Source organism: Stenella coeruleoalba (assembly GCF_951394435.1).
Source record: "Stenella coeruleoalba genome assembly, chromosome: 5".
Taxonomy (NCBI): Eukaryota; Metazoa; Chordata; class Mammalia; order Artiodactyla; family Delphinidae; genus Stenella; species Stenella coeruleoalba.
Genome location: NC_137150.1, coordinates 92,471,444 through 92,487,545, shown reverse-complemented (window position 1 = coordinate 92,487,545; position 16,102 = coordinate 92,471,444). Strand labels below are relative to the sequence as shown.

The following is a 16,102-nucleotide window of genomic DNA, read 5'->3' as shown; positions in this document are numbered from 1 at the left end:
AGAAAAAAATCACCTCAACTCTTCAAATGCTCACATGCCCCACCTAGCTATATTGTCACATACTGATGAAGTAGTACAGATGGGGCAAAGGTTCCTGGCCTGAGCCTCTGGAATCCTGAGATCTGACCTCAACAGATTCTAAGCAGGAAAGCTGCCTACTGTGCTGTCACTGCTTTGAGCATACTGTCCTGACTGATGATGAATTCTTTTATACTGGAGACGCAAAATGCTTCTCATGTTTCAGGTAACAAGAAGTACGTTTTCCTCTGGCTGAACATTATTCATTTTATTCCTTGCAATAAGCAGTCCCCATTATGATGCTCTGAGGCATGATTAAACTGGTAAATATCATTGGAATACTATGTTTTCTTGGTTGTAACAAAAGCACTTGTGGTCCAGATGCAGCTGGAAAAGCTCTTCCTGTTAAGAACTAGGTCAGGTGGATCCAACCCCCCATTCCCCAAATCTTGACAGACAAATACTCTCTCTACTACATTATTTTGTGGAGCTTACATCTCAAGTTTATTTCCAATTCTGAGCTCTTACTTATGCTAAATTACTAGAAATGGTCTTGTCATCTCATATGCACTGTATCTGTCTCATGCAGATAGGGTGCACTGCCTTATTAATTTCCTCAAGGACAATGTATTTGAGAGTAGGAGGCTTTATTAATGTTTTAGGAATTTATGTTTCAATCAAGCCCCCCTCAACCAAAAAGAAAGTCATAAATTTATTTTTGCACATATCTGATAAGTGAAGTGGATAGTGATGAGTAAGTAGATAGAAATGAAGCTCTAATATCAAAGTGCCTTTGGTAGAATGGTGGCATTACTATTACTATGAATCACGAATCACTGTGTGAACTTGGAAAAGTTACTTCATATCTCTGGGCTTCAGTTTCTTCATGAGTAAAATGAAGATAACATTAACATCTCCCTCGCAGGATTTTTTTCGAGGGGGAATTATTCCACTAGTTCATATAAATTGCTTAGAATAACCTAATATATAGTAAGTGTTCAATAGCTGCCATTAACTAATTATTTATATTTAAAGGTATTCCACCATTTCAATTTATAATTGTATGGCTTAGTCTTTGTCCCTTCTTCTTTTCTCAGCATCCCTGTCTTCACTCCCCTGCCAAATTCTTATTTTTATTATTTTGTAATTCCTCATTTTATTTTTATTATGTTAGTTAATATAGAGTAGTTTCACCATCACTTTGTGGCCTTAGCTATATAAGACTAATAGCTTTTGAAGTTACTGCTCCAAGCGGCTTGTTAAGGCATTTTCCTACACTAGGACAAATTCCTCTCTAAAAGGAATTCTGGACCAACTGACTGTACTACATACAATCATACTTGTCATAAATGTGGGTAAGTATAATATACTTAATTTATAGAATGTATTTTGATCCTACTTAGCTGCTCACCTTTGAAGTTGGTACTCTGATGTGTCATCATACTTATCATACTTTGATTATAAGAGACTGACTTTTGCTCAAGGTCACTTGCTTGTGCAGAACAGGGGCTTTACCTAGGCTCTGATTGCTCCCCAAAGCCCACACTCCTTCTACTGTATCTAGCCAGTTATTTGTGTGATCTCATTTAATCATCACAAAAATCTCAAAAGGCTAGCACTATTGTTATCACTTTTTACAAGTAAGGAAACTGAGGCTTAGAGGGGTTGAGTTCACCAAGATCATGCCCCTGGGAATGTCAAAGCCCAAATCAGACAGTCTGCCTTTGCAGATCAACTTTTTAACAATTAAGCTGTATTAACTCCCACCCCAAAATAAAGGGGGTCAGATAGACAGAGGGTGGGTTGGGAGGGATCCAGGTTAAATATATAGTTAGGATGATTTTTTCGAGTAAGAGCTACTTAGAGCTGCTGTTAAAGGGGAAACAATTCCCTAAAGGAATTCTACAGGATCCCATGGGAATGCTAGCAATTCAGCCATACTTAGCTCATGGAATACTGAATTAAAAGGCATCTGCCTCATACCATTAGCCTTCTTGTAGGTTCATAAGATGCAAATGAAATGCTAATGTTAAAACCAAAAGGGAGAAACTACTTATTCTGAGAGGAAAAATATAAGAGCTCTACTCGAGAATACTGCGAATGTAATGTAAGGAGAACCGAGAGGACAAGACTGGCAGGCTTTCGATAAAAATCACAGCGGAAGATGGAACTTAATAGTTTGGAGCAGGAAAAGAGAAAGAATTCAAAGGCGTGTGTGGGCGCGCGCGCGCACTCCCGCTTGTTTTATTATTTCTCCTGCCACCAACTTCCCTCATCCCCATCTAGCTGGTGACTCAAGTCTTCTGATGAAAGCGCAGTATGTGACGATTACTAGTTGGCATTCTCTGCTGGAGACTAGTCTCACACAGGGGTGTCCCTGTGATGCACGGAAGGCTATTTAATGCCCCGGCGAAGTGGTTCTGGGACCAAGATTTTATTATGCTTCGTGGATGAGACTTGTGATCCCACATCCCTGATTTAGAGCCACTTAGGGCTCCGACAGCTCCACCCCGGTGTTCTAGAGGGAAAAATTCCTTCATGCTCTCTGCCTGATCTGAAAGCGACACAGCTTCCTGACGTTCCGCCTGGGAGGTGGTTCAATCTTTAGAAATTGCCAGAGAAGCCTGTCCATCTGCTGGGATGACTGGCTTTCTGGAACGGACAAGGAGAAGCTTGGCTTTTAATCTGAGTAATTTGAGGATTTCTGTTTGCAACTTAAAATCGCCGCTTCATTCAAAATAAGAGACACTTGCTCTGGCTTTTGTAGACATTGGGAAAATCCGTGTAACGAAGTATGATCTAGAAATTCCTGATTTAATTTCCCCCGGGAAAGAGTGAATATTTTCTATTTGCTAGTGGGCAGTCGACTCAAGTAATCTGCCTGCAAAACAAGGTGCGTGCGAGAAGGGCACGTGGCGAGAGTAGGGCGGGGGAATCAGCCTAGTGAGTTACCCCCCCCCCCCCCGCCCCGCCAACCAGTAGCTGTTCCTGTTAACTCCCAGGAGGCAAGTTCCCCGATTTGCCACCTCCTCTAGCCCCTTCCTCCCTCCTTCGCTATCATCCTTGGACCCGAAGTGCGAGTCCCCGGGGAGGTCCCGACCCCCACGTCCCTGCCCCACTACTCTCCTTATAGGAGAAGGAGGCTGAGATATCACGGCCGAAAAGTCCCTGAGGAGTGAGCCAGTGGATAGGCGCCTGGGGGCAAGAAAAGGGCAATTTGAACCGTGGCGAAGCTGCGTGGGCAGCGTGAAGTGAGAATCCCTAGGACGATGGCAAAGATAACGCCACAGGGAAGTGACAGTACTGGGGGCCCACCCAGGAGCGCGCAGCTCTTGGGCGGGCTCCCTATTGGCGGGCGTGCCCCCGGGGCGGAGCCACTAGAAAGCCCCGCCCACTTGGTCTCCGGGACTCGGTGAGCATGACAGCCCAGTGGAGTTCCTGAGGCGGACTTCGTCTCGGACTCGGTCCTGCAGCGCCTCTAGGCTGCAGATCCAGCTCCTACCACCTGCGCTAGGCTCCACGTCCCGCGAAGCTGGGAGGAGAGAGGAGAGAGGGAGGAGGCGAAGGGAGGAGGCAAGCGGCAGCTTACACACGCCTTCCAGTCCCTCCACTCAGAGCAGCCCAGAGACCGCTGCTGGCGCCGCTGCTATCGCTGCCACCGCCGCTACCACCTGAGGAGACCGCCTGGACCTGTCGCCCCACTGTTGCCCCTCCCGGCAATTCTTTCCTAGCACCAGGCTTTTTATGCGCACTGCCACTACCATTATTATTATTATTCCAAGAGAAGGAAAATAACAGACCAGCTAAAAAGAACCACGTATACCTTTCCGAATTACTCAAGTGTCTCCCGGGAAGAGAGGGTCGCCGGTCCCGGGAGGAGCAGCCGAAGGGGCCAAGGGCGGGTGTTGACGGGGAGACAGGAGGAGTTGGGGCACTGCGTGGTGGAAAGTTGCGAGCAGCGGACACCCGAAGGTGCAGCGCCACAGCCCAGGGGGCGGTGTGTCTGGGACAAGCCGCTGCCCGCTGCGTCCGGACCCGCGAGCGCGCGGGCAGCGCGGAGCCGGGGAGGACGCCCGCTCCTGCGGCGCGGACTCTGTCGGTGGTCCCCGAGGAGGAGGAGGAATATGGCATCGAAGGCGGCCTCCTCCTGCCGTCTGGTCTTCTGCCTCTTGATCTCCGCTGCTGTCCTTCGGCCAGGTAAGAGCAGGGGCCTCAGAGCAGCCCCAGGCCAACCTGGGCCGGGGGGGTTCTTTTCTAGGTGCCCGGCCCGGGCCTCGCACCCCCGGAGAGGTGCGCCGGGGCGCATGGGGGAGGTAAGGGGACGGCGGTGCGGGCACAGAGCTGGCCCTGTGTACCTTCACCTGTGCCGCATATTTGGGCTCGACCGGTTGGCTGAAGTTGGGGCAGCGACTGGGGGGACTTGATAAATCTCCAGGAAGTTTGGGTGCGGCCGGGGCCGGGGCTCCGCGGGGCCCACGGGCAAGATTCATCTGGCTCTCTCCCCTTCCCCCCTGCGGCTCCAGCCTGGGCGGCGAGCTCTCGCCCTCTGACCACCCCTCCAGTCTCTGGATATCAAAGTCCACGTCACTGCGCTCTGGGCAGTCTTCCTTTCGCTTAGCTCTTGGAGGCAATAGCTCGCACTTTTTCGTGATAAATCCCCTGGTAACTTCCCGTGGTGAGAGGCGAAGGGAGGGGGAGGGGTAGAGGAGGAAGGGAGGACTTTCAATCACTCCCTTTTAAAACCTCCTAAAGCTCCGACCTTGGTTTGGACGTCGTCTCCCCCATTGTCTGGGTGGGTGGTGAGAGTAGGGGTGATGGCGGGCAAAGAACGCAGCCTGGACTGGAATTCGCAGCCAGGTTTGTGAGCCCTTAGTGAGGGGGTTGTGGATTGTTCAGGACCTGTGACCTAACCTCAGTTCTCAGTTCTGTATTGAGCCTCATAAGAAAAAAAAAAAAAAAAAAGAAAAAGCAAAAGCCCCAACTACGAATATATCTCTCCTGGAAATCTCTTTCCTTGCCCTTAGGGACGTCCCCTGGCACTGTCATCCTGAGACCCGCCGGGTGGCTGAAGTGAGTTGACCCTAACAGGAAATTCTGTGTGCTCGCCGTCGCTTGACAGAGCAGCAGGTTAATTTTTCGCTAGAAATGAAGATTTGGGGGGAATTTTTTTTCTCCCTTTGAAGTTTTGATCTCTAGCCCCTCGTAGACAATTGCAAAAAAACCCTCCTACTTCTTGTTATTTCGGCTTCTGTTTGTACTCTTGCCCCTTTCTTTAGTTTTTATCAAAGAAAAACTCACTTCCTCTTCGCGTCTTTAATTTCTGCACATCCCTTCAGTTGTTGGCATGCTGAGGTCAAAGAAGGGGTTTGAAAGCCTCTGGAGCTCTCCCAGAAAAGAGAGGAGAGTGGGGCTCGGGGTTAGAGTCTGCAGATCCCTAGTGTTTGTGAACTGCCGCCGCGGTGTGTGTTAGTGGTGGTGTACGCGCGAGGTGCGTGCCCCCTCCCGTTCTGCTCTCATTTTTAAAGTTACATTTCGAGTCGAGGTAATGAGCTCACCTGCTGTTTTGAGGCTAGAGCAAGAGGCGTCTGTGACGGATCGCCGGCTCTGGGGCTGGGACTGTGAATCGAGAGTCGAACAGGATTTAAAAGCAGGTGGAGTGGGGTGAGAACCCCCCGGGAGGTGGGAAGGAGAGACCCCCTTGGCTTTGGTACTGTACGGATTTCACTTTTTCCTGATCCCAGTGGCTGGTGTGGGAAGGAGGGGCACTCTCTCTGGAGCCGAGGGGAGAGAGGAGGGAGGATGAGGGTTCTGTAGTTTGTTCAGTGCGAAGATCCACACGCCCACAGTCCCACAGCTGGTTTTCGGTTTAACCCCCTCGCCGCTTGGAGAGCGTAGTCTCACCTACACCACTACGCTCGGACTACAGGCACACGCCCAGTTTCCTTTTCCGTGCCGGAATTTATTTTCAGTTGGGCCACCTCAGAGGACAGGTTTTCCGCACATGTAACTGCTAAAAAGGGAGAGGTTCCTCTTTCTGATCTTCGCGGGGATTCTTTTGACGCAGCAAGCTCGCGCGTTTCTCGCCGGAACCCAGCTGCGCGCTTTCAGCTAGCGGGGCGGGCTCTCTCACCGCCGCCTACCCTCTGCTGATCTGCGGGTCAGGAGACTGAGACCCTCAGATCAGCGCTTTCCTTGAAATTACCCGACTGGCAAATGCGCCAGATTTTCGGTGCGGCGTCAGTGTGTTTTAAAAGAGAGAATTACGGCACTAAAAGCGCCACGTCCAGATTCAGGGTGCAAGTCCTGGACGGCAAGTGCCCCTCCTCCAGAGCCTTCTGCACCGCTGAGCCCGGGGGTGATGCAGCACCAATAGCTGGCTTAGGCAAAGGGACTGAATGAAGGGACTGGCCCGCCTGCAGCCCTTCATTTCCGGAGCGGTTTTGATAGTGTGTCCAGACCTAGAGAACAAAAACTAGAGTTTGTGAAACTGCCTCTGCAGGTCTGTCGGTCTGTAGTCGCTACGTAGCCATGGATATATTTTAGGCATGGCATGTTACCTGTTTTGAAGGCAGGAGGATAATTATCTATGAACCACGGAAACTGAATTCGGAGATGAAGGCAATGAAGTATGAGCTCAGCATCCGAGGGAGCAAGAATTTTATTATTCTCGTAGAAAGAGCGTCAGCCTGTGGTAACATTTTGTATTGCTTTAAAAAAAAGAAAAAAAAAAGGCTTTCCTTGATTATTTACAACAAGGAGATGGGCCCTGAACTGTTTCTTCTCTTGGGTCATCTGTGTGCACCCCCTCTGGAATGTTTCTTAATTGCTCACTGATAAAAAGTTCATTCCAAGACGTAAGCACACTTAAAGCTTTTTTTCCAGTGGGTTATCATGTTTGGAATGTATCCGTTTATCTCAGTAGGCCTTGGGAAGAGCATCAATTCAAATAATGTCCTTTCAGACTAACTGATGTGGGACTATTAAAATTTATAATTTCAAAACTGCAAACTGCTTAGTAGGCAGTAATACTGCTTTTTCTTTGATTTATTTAATCCAATAGCAATTTATGATTTAATGGGGCACTATTTTCAGTAGACTGCTTTCCTAGGTTTGTTTTGGGACCACTTACCTTCAGGCACTTGAGCAAGTCATTTCACCATTTTGGGTTTCAGTATTCTCATGTGTAAGGAAAAGGGTGGACTAAGGCTCTGCTCTCTGAGAGCTCTGCCAGCTCAACCGTTTGTTTCTAATGACCTAGGGTAAAAAGCCCATTTAGGCAAGTCAGAGTCATTTTCCAACTGTATTTTTCTAATGCTTTCAAACAGCCTGGACAGACACGATTCATATAAGTTGTATTACTAGAAAAATGTCAGTGGCTCCCAATTGCTAGCTTTCTGTCTTTTTTCCTACTTTTATAAACTCGTATCTTGTGATTACTCCTCCAAGCCTGAATAAGGCTATTAAAAAAATTTATACTGGAGAGAATTAGTCTCCCATTCTCCTGGGAAAAGAGACCCCAACAGTCAGAAAGGGCTTTAGGTCATAAAAAGAAATATATATATGCAACCCATCCCTTCTGGAAGACTGGCTCTATTTAAACTTCATATATAGTTCCTAGAATAAAATGTTAAGTGATGGTTGATGCTAATATGTTTATGTGACAAAGCCTTATATGTACACCCTAAAAAGGCTCCTAAACAAGGAAGTTGATTTGCTCCATGGTTGTAAGTACAATATAGAAGGAAATAGAAAATAATAATGCTTTCCCATTGTTTTCAAATCTATAGAAATCTAAAATATTTTCATGACTAGATTCCAAACTTTTTCTGACTTTTTAGAAAATTCAAACTAGCATATCTTTTAAAATAGAAATTTAGAAGAAAATGCTTGTCTACTGTGGACTTATTAAAAAGAAGAAAATCAATAAAAACCTACTTTAAGACTCCTAAGTGTCAACAAAAAATTCTTTATAATGGAGTCAGTACTCATGTGTTCAGTTTTTAGCTGTGCTGCTTAAGAATGTTGTAAACTTGGGGGAAGTTATTTTTATACTCCTTTTTATTTCCCATCTGTAAAATTATCTCCCTATGTAGTACATTGTTCTGATTTTGGTGAGATTACTAACTCCCTTGCTCAGCATTTTGAATTTTTCAAGTAAAACATGCTATATTAAGACTTTTTATTATATTCTTAATAGAATAACACTCTTTAATTTATTCCACTTAATTATCACTTTGACCATTTTATTAAAAGCAGGCAAAAATGTTTCTTTTCTTTTTTTTCTCCCTCAAGTTTTCATGGCACTAAATATAGGCCTTTGTAAAACTGAGCACTAAGTTGTCAGCATTACTTAGTGTAAGATGGCAGCTTTTTGTCATATAGTATTTTAAATGCTTTATAATCACCTTGTTTTATATTCCCAAACACACCTCTTTTTGTTCTGGCCATCTATTTCACATAAAACATCATCAAAGAGTTCTAGCTCTCTGACACATGCAACATGTTATCCCAAATACGCAGGAGAGCAGCATAGGTACAGATATGATAAAAGAGTGTGTATACATGGAAACTTAAATTTAGTTCTTCTCAAAGTGTTAATTTTATTCTTCACTGTTAGGTTTTCAAAAGGCCCATTTTATTTCTCACACATGAGTGTATGTGGCATATTAAGATGAGCTAACTCACTGGAATACTAAAGAAAAATTTCTTGGGAGTGCTGCATGATGAATTAATATTTATTTAGTTATTACTTTTGGATATCAGCTCCTTTTTATTTTCAATAAAATGTCCAGAAAAATGTCCATTTATATTTCTCATTGCTTTTTTTTATTAGGGCAGAAGTTTCCTTTCCCTGTGGAGAACAAAGCCAAGACTAAAATATATCTTCTATGTTTAAGAAGAGGATATTATAGGCTCTTTGATAAGGTTAAATCCTACAATTATTACAAGTATCCCTATACTGTACAAAATGTTATCGTATATTTGGAGTTACTGATATTTTCATCCAGCTAATTTCTCTGTTTAAATAATAAAATTTATGTTCTTTTCCCCCAACCTTATTAGACAGAATAACATATATATTTCAGCTAGGACTAGTTACAATTGTGCTATGATATTCAGTAATTGTTTTATGGTAACCTATTATCATAGCCCATTATTGTAGTATATGTTCCAAGAATGAAATTAGCTTTGACTGCTTCCTCTCTTATTTATCCAGTCAGTTTTCAATTATCCATTCCATTCAAGGGGCAATCAGAGTTGTGCAAAATCCAAAATAGTTTCTAATCAAAGGATTACATAATTCAACTTTGAGTTGAGGTACTTCAATGAACATGACTGTGTCTGATCTTCTAGCATTGCAATAAAATGAAACAAAATTGTGGGAGAATAGACTAATCAGAAATTAGACAGCTGTCCAGTTTCCCTGGCTTTCTTCCTTGCCTTTTTTCCCCTAAAGTTCTGTTCTCTATCACTCCATGATCCATACATCCTGGTATATCCAAGACACTCCTGGTTTATGCCTGGTTTATTCGATTATTAATGGTACCCTTTTTACTCTCAAAAGTGCAGTTTGGATGGCAAATTAGATGATCACAATAATTGTTAATGACTTGACTATGTGTCTGTCATAGAATACTTAACTATAAGACATTCCTCAACCTGACAAACTGAATATTTCTAACCTTTTTTATTTAAGTATCAGCAATAGTGAAGTATCAATAAGGGGTTATATGCCTCTTTAATGTCAAGTATAAGAGAGATATAAGGTTATGGCTGGAACCCCAGAATATTGTAGTACGTGTGGAACATTAAGGATTCCGTGGATTGGAGTGGAAACCGAATCGACCTGAGATGCCAAGAGAATAAGGATGTTTGAAATTCACCTGGGAGCTATACTTAGCCATGCAGTTATCTAGGGAAGGCCTGTTTCAATTTGATACTGAAATCCTTTCTTAGCCAACTGCACAATTCCCATTCTGTTCTTCTGTGAGGTTTCTCAGTAGCTCCACTATCAATTTAGATCTAAGAATAAATTACCAAAGATGTCTATAAAATTGAAGGAGGGTCTCAAGTCTCTTTGTACATGTGAACTACAGTTGTATCAGTTAGGTATGGTGACCTGACTTGGGACAGCCAACATTATAGCCAGAACAGTTGGTGCCAAGACTGACTATTCCTAATTGATCACCCACATGTTATTTGGTTCAAATATCTCTGAGTGTCCCAGATATTCAGAAAACTCCAAAAGCAAATGGAGGTAGGAATGGTGAGAGGGTATTTTCTAAGCACACGGGTAAAGGATGCCATAGATTTGTCCTTAATAAGACGGATTGAAGGGAGCGGGCATTGGACACTGTGGCTAAAACTCTTGTCAGCATATTCCCCAGTACTTTCCCTAATAGTAGGGAGGTTTCTGGCTATAAAATTTGCCTAGCTCCAAATCAAGCAAAAAACAGAAAAATAAGTCTTGCTACTCTTATTAAAATTTTGAACCACAGTGTATCAGTTAACTATGCCACATAATAAAGTACTCCAAAATAAAGTGGTTTAAAACAGCAACCATTTTATGTAGTTCATTATTTTGCAGTTTGGCAATTTAAGCTGGACAGTTGGGTGCTTTTCTGATTTTAGCTCCATGTCATTCTACTGTAGGCTGCTGTGTGAGTCAACCTATGAAGCTTTGCTTCTGGGATTTGGCTGGTTGTTGTTCAGGAAAAATTAATTCTTCTCCATGGTCTTTCATTTTCTAATAGGCTTCCCTAGGCTAGTTCTCTTGATGGAAGTCTACCTCTCAAGATAGTAGTGAGGGGTGTGGCAACAGCAGGGATCCTTACTGCAGATCCTCAGCCCCATATTCACAGTCTACACCCTCTTCTTTCAGATTATTGGGCAAGAAATATTATAGAGGCTCATATATTATAGAGCAGTGTCCAGTAAGAGTACTGTTTCCTACTGCTCAAACTTTATCTTCCTCAGGAATAAAATTATGGAAAGTGTATGTGTGTGTGTGTGTGTGTGTGTGTGTGTGTGTGTGTGTGTTTATGTGTGTGTGTGTGTGGAGGGAGAGAGAGAGAGAGAGAAATTGAAGGGTTAAAGGCATGCAATTCATGATCAGAAGCTAAAATGTGGTAGAAGAGGGGTCATTGGAAAAATGAGAAGGTGCCTTAGATGTCTATCTTGTTCAGTTCTCTTATTTGACAGCTGAGCTAGATGAAGATACAGGTAAAGAGATTACCTAAAATTCAGTAGAAGATTAACCGCCATTTTTAGAGACAACAATGTTCTTAGTTTGATGTATGTTTAGACCCATAGGTTCAAGGTTTTGGAGCTATGAAGAGCCTTAAAATTACTTAGCTACTTCCCTAAGGTCATATTGTTAACCAATCCAAAATTAAAACTCTTGTCAATTAACCATTCAACGTTTAATAATAGCATTCAATAAATATTTATTGTGCTCAATTTGTGCAAAGCATTGGGCTTGGTGCTGGGGATACTGCTATGAACTAGTTACTAAATAGCCAAGGTCCACTGTCTCTCCAAGAAATTATGTCCTCTCTGGGAAACAGACATCAGTCAACTAATTATATAATTATTTGCTAGAACTTTTGCTAAGTACGGCAAGGGCACATAAAGAGCATTTTACATCAGTGTGGCCAAATTTGGTCTGGAGTTTAGGAAAAACTCAGAAAAGTTCTTTCAGGAAGTGATATCTGAAGTACGAGATGAGAAATAATCAAACAAAAGATATGGGCTGAGAGAATGGAATGAGTGAAGACACTAAGGAGGAACATGGCTCTAACTCCTGGAGGTGACCAGGAATTCCTTGAAGTTGTTCAAATACTTGTTTTTTAATTTCCCTAATTTACTTACCAGTTACGGGGTTCAGAAGAGGATCTCTTTGATTTTATTCAAATGCTTATATACTAGCACATATTTGCATATAAACTTCCCACCCTTTAAACATATGTAGTGAGAACGTACTGTACCTTTCCTTTTTCACTTTGCACTACATGTTGGAGATTAAGAGAATATCTAATATCAGCACATATAGCTCTACATCATTTTTTAACATGGTGTATTGGAGTTTATTGTACACACCATAATTAACCATTTCCCCAGCTCTTGGAAATGTAGATTGTTTCTAATCTATTTGTTACAAACAATACGGCAGTGGACATCTTAATACTTGTTCTTGTCCGTATGAGCAATTATGTTGGCAGGAAAATGTCTTAGAAGTGAAATTGCTGAGTCAAAGAATATGTGTATTTTTTGGTTAGAAAGAAATTCTAAAATTACGGTTCAAAGAGTATATACTATATTGTATACTTGAAAGTTGCTGAGAAAGTAGATCTTAAAAGTTCTCATCACAAGAAATGATTGTAACTATGTGTGGTGATGAATGTTAACTAAACTTATTGTGGTGATCATTTTTGCAATATATACATCTATCAAATCATTATACTGTACACCTAAAACAAATATATGTCAAATATATCTCTATTTAAAAAAGAGTATCTTTAGTCCAAGCTAAAGTATATGGGGATGTACCTTCCCCATACTTCCTCCATAACTCTGTACTGTTACTATAACTTCTTAAAAACCAGGATATGTTGGTTCTTATTTATTTAAAGTTTATGGAAAAAATGAGAATTATAGGAGTAATAGGCACACACACTCATATGTAAGGCAAAAACTATAGACAGATTTGTGCCTAAATTTTTATACATGAGATGGAACCACAAATGCAGGAAAGAAGTGCATTTATTATGAATTATTATCATTGCTCTTTCCATATAAGATGGGTAACTTTTAGAACATAAACCATGTAATTGTAAGCCATATTTTCTTCCATTTTAGAAGATTCATACTCTGTGATATGAGATTAACTGAAGCAGTGGATTAACAGGCAACAAGATGTGAACCTTAAGAGCAGTTGATAATGTTTTTCATTACACAAATGGTTTCCAAATATTCGTGTTTGTTCATTGTAGATGCAATATACGTCTAACTAATGCCATTTTGTAAACCCAGTTTAATAGTTTGACTAAACAGACTTCAGTTATTTTTAAGTAAATCATATTTTGAACATTTCTTCCAACAAGTTTGTTTTAACAGACTTGTCAAAATTGTTTATGAGCTGATAAAAATACCATCTTCTGTAAATTTATTTTAAAAATCAGTGCTACTAAATGTTTCACCTTGTAATTTTTGGACCTATTGTGAAAAGGAGTAAAATATATTTTTATAGTTACTTTTATTTAAAAAAACATAAAATATGTACATGAAGAGTTTTCAACAAGCATATGCTGAAGATATATTTTTAAAACAAGGCAACAAACACTCATAATGGACTTAATATTAGTATGTACATACTGTAATTTTATGAAACTAAAGCAGTTTCTGCTTAGCATTTAGTTTTAAATGTCCAGACTTGTGGCATTTATACTTCATTCTGCAACCATTTTCTCTATGTGGTGATAGGTATGACACTTCCCAAGAGAAGTGTTTATGTTGGTCATAAGGCATAGGTTTTATATTTTTGCAGAAATGAGCATGGCTCTAAATATGAATAATGCTTTTGATATCAGATCTAAGAGTAAAATGCAATACATATTTGGATTTACCCTGTTGGATTAATCCCCTACTCAACCCAACCCCAGTATATGGTAATTTAGTTCTCAAATAGAAATTTTCCTTTAGAAATGATTTATTAGCATATGATAAAATTGCTTTTCTTATCATAGTAGAATGGCAAATAAGTATCTGTTTATTAAAACAAAACCTGCATCTGCTCAGCTTTTTTTCTCTTTGCTGATAAGAAGTATGTCTTCTTTCTAAAATAAATGATAAAACAGTAAAAAGAATAGAGTTTCCAGGTATAGTTTAGAGGTGATCATTTTTTTAGAATTGATCCTAAATGTTCAGCTAGAAAGGATTTGAACTACCTGAGTAGTGAGTTTTTGTGTACAGTGTGGCTATACCTCAGTGGTATTAAAAACTAATTGCTTAATTTTTATAGACTGTCAAGGCTTACAGATTTCACAGACTGTCAATACATAGCATATATTCCATTGCACAAGAGCTCAAGAGCTTGGGCTCTGTATCAGAGCATTAGTTTGATTACTGTCTCTTGTCTTTTTTTCTGTTTTGTAAAATGAGGATTACAGTACTATGAAGTTCATTGGATATGAATATTCAAAAAGATAATGAGTGTATGGCACATGTCTCAGTGCCTGGCACACAGTGGACTCTCAACCAATAATAATCATTATGAATCACATTTTTAAGTAATCACAATATTATAATAAATGCCAGTTTATTCATATCAGAAAAATATGTGAAATACCGCATTTTACTGGTTGGAAGATATATTTAGTTCCATTAAACTACATTTTTGAGTTTCCATAACAAAATTTGAATCCATATTCTTATTAGGATGTATCATAGTCCCAGTATCTGTCAAATAACTTTTTAGTTTTACCAACTCAAGGAAAACAAAAGAAAAACGCAAATTGAAAATTGCAGCCTTAAAATGTAATTTCCTGCAAACAAAAACCGTGAAAGAGAAAGAACACATTCTAAAATTATAAAGACATATGTAATTTACAATATTATTCTTAGAAATTGATATTGCATATGTGCTTCTAAAATTTGAAAGGTACTAGAGCTTAGAAAGAGAAAAAATTTACAATTATTATAATAGAATTGTTTTGAAGATAAAATTGTGATTTTAAATACAAGGCCTATTTTCTCAACCATAATTCAATAGAGGGAGCTCCACTACTTTTTTTTTGTGAGCACTGGAGGGTGCTTTATTAATTATGATTTTCTGGTGACCTCTAATTTAATGGTGAAATTATTAAAAATCTGTAATTTTAATATTAATGTTTTTTTGAAATTGAGTAATATCTTCCTCTTGTTAATGGAATTCAAAAATGCTTCTACAAATAATTGTTTTAAAACCCTAGTTCTTAGTTCCCTATACCCTTTGGATAATAAATCACTAGAAGAAATTAAAGTAGGTGTACTCTTGAGAAGCATACTTTAATATAGGAAAGCATCAAAGGAGAACAAAGTTTATTTCCAGTAAAATAATGAATATTTTGATAATACTTTTGTGGTATCTATTAAGTGAAAACAGTTATATATTAGAATAGGAGAAGAAAAATAGTATTTTTCTCACTCTGCCTAGATTTTTAATCAAGTGATTATAGATTTCTATGTGGAAATGGCCTATACTCATATCTTTCCCTCTTTTTTATTTTCCCCAATATCCCCTTGATTTAGATAACTCCAACTATACTTTCAATACTAAGTTGATATCCATCACCTGTGTGACCCTGACAATTCATTTACCCTTTATGAGGTTCACTTTTGTCAAGGAAGTATTGTCTCATATGATTTCTAAGATCTTTGCAGCTTAAAAATTCTAAGATTCAAAATTATACATTGATTTAGAATATTTTATATAGGTTCGAATCAATGGTAAGCAATAATTTTTACTGGAGGTCCAATTAAGGAAAAAAAGGTTTTAAATGACGATCCCCATTTACTCTTTATTCAAAATGGAAATTATTTTTTTGAGTTCTGCAGAAAATTGCATAATCTCACACATAGACCTCCTAATTTATTTCAAAAATGCCATCAGTTAAAGAAACAGCCCAGTTGTCTGGTACATGTAAGAATCTCCAAAACAGAGACAGATTTTAAACATTTCATATTAAAATTAGATATGTGCTCTTGTGGCGGTGCTGGTAGGGAAGCCTGGGATTGAGGCCTGTAGTTTATGCATTAAGGTTTTAAGCGTTCTTTCAAGTAAGTGCTGGTTTTATTTAGTTTTCTTTCTGTGATAGATTAGAGTTTGAGAATGTGGCTTCTGGAGCCAGACTGTGTGGTTCTGAGACCTGTATCTCCATCCTCCACCCTCCCAGCCGGGTGACACTGGACAAATTGCTTAACCCGTCTTCTGTCCTAATTTGTGCAGTAGGGACAAACTCATCCAATCGTATGACTGTCAAATAATACGCTCTCAATAAATTGTTAGTATTATTGAAATATTTAATTTCAGTTAATCTTTCCACCT

At 40.3% G+C, this 16,102-nt stretch overlaps 1 protein-coding gene across 4 annotated transcripts in view; it reads left to right on the top strand.

The window, feature by feature from the left end:
• The first annotated feature begins 3,482 nt into the window (after positions 1-3,482).
• The window catches only part of ALCAM (activated leukocyte cell adhesion molecule), a 201,735-nt gene continuing 189,115 nt past the window's right edge, over positions 3,483-16,102 (top strand). For all 4 annotated transcript variants that reach the window (XM_079923418.1, XM_079923417.1, XM_079923419.1 and 1 more), the window contains exon 1: positions 3,483-4,215. In XM_079923418.1, the coding sequence (XP_079779544.1) occupies positions 4,143-4,215 (73 nt within the window). In that variant the 5' untranslated portion in view covers positions 3,483-4,142. The remainder of the gene's footprint in view (positions 4,216-16,102) is intronic.